General features: G+C 47.0%; 1 protein-coding gene across 6 annotated transcripts in view; it reads right to left on the bottom strand.

The window, feature by feature from the left end:
• Positions 1 to 3,900: 3,900 nt before the first annotated feature.
• Positions 3,901 to 3,923, bottom strand: part of dop1b (DOP1 leucine zipper like protein B) — a 39,961-nt gene continuing 39,938 nt past the window's right edge. For all 6 annotated transcript variants that reach the window (XM_062535202.1, XM_062535203.1, XM_062535204.1 and 3 more), the window contains one exon: positions 3,901 to 3,923. This exon is cut by the window's right edge and continues 256 nt beyond it. In XM_062535202.1, the coding sequence (XP_062391186.1) occupies positions 3,922 to 3,923 (2 nt within the window). In that variant the 3' untranslated portion in view covers positions 3,901 to 3,921.

Raw genomic sequence — 3,923 nt, 5'->3', positions numbered from 1 at the left:
GTGTACCTGCAAGATACTGTCAGCAGTCGTAACTGAATGTGAGTGTAAACGTCAATAAAGATCTGTTTCTTGACAGACAACACAAACTCACAGCTGCATGTACTGCATGGACTCAGTCATTTATTACATCTGTCCACGGGACATTCAGAATGTTCTTGGTTTTGTTTACATATAATGGTACCAACTTCAAGCAGCACCCAGCTCATCAAGCACTCCCCATGAACATGGATACAGTTCTCACCACCAGGTGTCCGTTTCTCAAAAGCATAGCTGCTAACTAGCAACTTAGGTGGTTGGCAACGGGGAAATGGCATTACAACCAACTAAATTGCTAACAGGTTAGCAACTAGTGTTTTGAGAAACGCACCCCAGTCCAGTTGGGAAAAGAGCACAACATGGGGTGTGTCTGAGGGAGAGGGGTCAGCGGGGAGGGTCTGGGGGTCCCCCCCCCCCCATGTGTTGTTAGCTCTGCAGGGGGCTAGTACAGCAAGCTCCGTGGGTGCCTCCCATTTGGGCTTTTATACGTCCTCCCTCACTCCTCGGGCCTCGATTCACACTGATCTACATAAAAAATGATGGGACGGCAACAATGGGATAGTCTATCCAGTGTTAGTTATAGATCAGTGGGAACGCCCCTCGAGGATCGAGGATCGAGCATCAAGGATCGAGGAGAGATGTTGAGAGGCACCCCATATATCCCCAGCAGCTCTTATAGCTCTAACACATGCAGGAAGCACTAAGCCCTGGCACAGTCATGTCTGGGGCTCAGAGGGAGCCCTGGCACAGTCATGTCTGGGGCACAGAGGGAGCCCTGGCACAGTCATGTCTGGGGCTCAGAGGGATCTGGTCCTGGTCTGAGTCACTGCTGAAGGGGTCGACTAACTGCTGCTCTGTTAAGAGAGCTGGGCCTGCAGTGCTGCATAGCCAGCCACACTAAGCCAGAGAGAGCATAATTAGTGTGCGTTCGTGCACACACACACACACACACACACACACACACACACACACACGCAGTGCCTGTCAGAGAGGTTTTTTAGCGCTGTTAGGAATTCCTCTGGACTTGCTATTCATGAGTTTCATCAGGTCCCTTTCCACAGGTGTATTAATCAAGCATCGTGCAGTCTGCATTGATAATCAAGGTGCTTGATTTTATACACCTGTGGAAAGGGACCTGGTGAAATCCATGAATTGACAAGCGCATATCGGATATATAGGGCAGGGGGCTCCCCCTAGTGGTCATAGGACAGATGTCTGATCAGTCACTGCATGTCACAACAGCAACCCACACAATGACTTCCACAATAGCCGTAACACAGTCATGCAATAGGCCAAAAACCTTTTGAAGAATCACGTTTTTTTTTTTTTTTCAGACAGACTTGAAAGAATTAAAGGCTCATCAAACATAATTAATTTTATGATTGACATTTACAATGATCCCAATTTAACAATGGAAATGATAGACACATAAGGACTTATTTTATCATTTAGAAATACACATCTAAGAATGGTGCAAAGCATAATTGTGCAGGGCCCATACTGACAATAAACATTTGTGCACACACAACCTGAAAGACCGCCGATGGTGCCTTGGATTCCCAAGACACAGACACACACACACACACACACACACACACACACACACACACACACGTGCAACCACGCACATACCCACACACACACACGGTCCACCTCATTCCCTTCATATGAACACAGACATGCAGTGCGCAATGCAAGCTTGGTAAATGTTCCTGGTCTGCTTTTGAAACAACATTCAATAATTTTGTATTTGCACCAGTGAACCCATCAGTGAAGTAAGTAAGTCTCGCTACTCCATCCTGTCCATGTTGGGCCAAGCATCCAGACAGCTCAGGGACGGGCGTCAGAACATCCGGCCAAAGTGGTCTTCACCTTTCAAGTTATCACTACTCTCCTTTACTCAGCAGTAATGAGGCCTTTTAAATCCTCACAGTAGTCTAGCCTTTTAAGTCCTCACTACTATCTTACTGAGCAGTAGTCTAGCCTTTTAAGTCCTCACTAATACCCTTCACTGAGCAGTAGTCTAGCCTTTAAGTCCTCACTACTATCTTACTGAGCAGTAGTCTAGCCTTTTAACTCCTCACTACTATCTTACTGAGCAGTAGTCTAGCCTTTTCAGTCCTCACTACTATCCTTTACTGAGAAGTAGTCTAGCCTTTTAAGTCCTCACTACTATCCTTTACTGAGCAGTAGTCTAGCCTTTTCAGTCCTCACTACTATCCTTTACTGAGCAGTAGTCTAGCCTTTTAAGTCCTCACTACTATCCTTTACTGAGAAGTAGTCTAGCCTTTTCAGTCCTCACTACTATCCTTTACTGAGCAGTAGTCTAGCCTTTCAAGTCCTCATTACTGTGCTTTTCCTATCAGAAGCCAAATGCAGAGTGATTTGGAGAGAGAGACAGAGGGAGAGATGGATAGAAGGAGAGAGAGAGAGAGATAGAGAGAGGGAGAGAGAGAAGACAAGCACCAGGGCAGGCCAGAGCACAGGTACAGAGGGATGGCCTTACATTCAGGAGAACACCTCTGAACTCTCTCTCTCTCACACACACACACACACAGAGAGAGAGAGAGCAAGCGAAAGAGGGACATTGCTGAATGAAGTAAACAGAGAAATGAAAGTCCCAAATTCCCACACTCTGACTCGACCAGTGCAACAAACAGAAAAAAAATGCTGTTTTTCCGTAACCAAGGCAACAAGGAAAGTGTAACAAACGGCCATCAGAGAGAAAGACACCAGCAAGCAAACGGTTAAAGATGGTTAGAATGAGCACTTTTGTTTGGTCATCAAAGGTACAACATCTCTCTAGAATCCCAAGTCCGCCCTTCCCCATAGAACCCTTTAGATCTGATAGTTCCAGAGACTCTGGATAGTTCCAGACTGTCCCCATAGAGATGGAATAGTTGTATCGGATGAGAAGTTCTCTGATGCTGGTATTCCTGGTCTTGTTTTCTTCTGTAGATTGTACAGGAGGCTTCAACACTCTCTCAGATCCTCCAGTTCTGATGAACTTTCAGTGTCACAGACAATCCTTTAGTCCAGACTTTCAGTGTCACAGACAATCCTTTAGTCCAGACTTTCAGTGTCACAGACAGACAGACAGACGGCACAGCTGAGCGGGAGTCTTGCCACGTTGCACCAGGAGTGTGTAGTTCACAGCCCCGTCACGTAAAGTAGGATTTCCCTGATGCCAAGTCGTCCAAAGGCCACTTTAGATCGAGAAGCTCAGCTTTCTAGAACAATGTTTTCATTTCTGGTCAAAGCATGAATGTTTCACGATAAGCGGGTATGAATCCAGGCGAGCGCTGCCCACTCTCCTGCCCTTCTCCCAGGTCACCCGTTCTGTAAGCCTAGCTTTTGCGTCAGTGGTCCTCATAGCTAGCTATGTACACCTGTGCTATCATCCACCTGTGCTGTCCATCATAGTTAGCCATGCTCACCTGTGCTATCCGTTATAGTTACCAATATCCACCTGTGCTGTCCATCATAGCTAGCCATGCTCACCTGTGCTATCCGTTATAGTTCCCAATATCCACCTGTGCTGTTCATTATAGTTAGCCATGACCACCTCACTATATCTCTCAGTGTGTGAGCATCTGACTCTTTTAATAACTAATCAGTAACTGATAACTAATAACTAATCAGTAACTATCTCTGCTAGGTTCCCGCTCTAATGTCCGTTAGTCTGTCTCTCTGTATGCTAGCTGACCTGTCTCACTGCCATCTCCACCACCTGTCTCCCTGCCCTAGCCGTCTCACCCAAATCTCTCCATCTGCGGCCCCCTCTATTCCCCACCACCACCTCCTCCTCCTCCTCCTCCTCCTCCTCCTCCTCCTCTCCTCCTCCTCTCCTCCTCCTCTCCTCCTCTCCTCCTCCTCTCTTCCTCTCT

This window comes from Sardina pilchardus, chromosome 4 (assembly GCF_963854185.1).
Source record: "Sardina pilchardus chromosome 4, fSarPil1.1, whole genome shotgun sequence".
Lineage (NCBI taxonomy): Eukaryota > Metazoa > Chordata > Actinopteri > Clupeiformes > Clupeidae > Sardina > Sardina pilchardus.
This window is presented reverse-complemented; position numbering and strand designations above follow the sequence as displayed.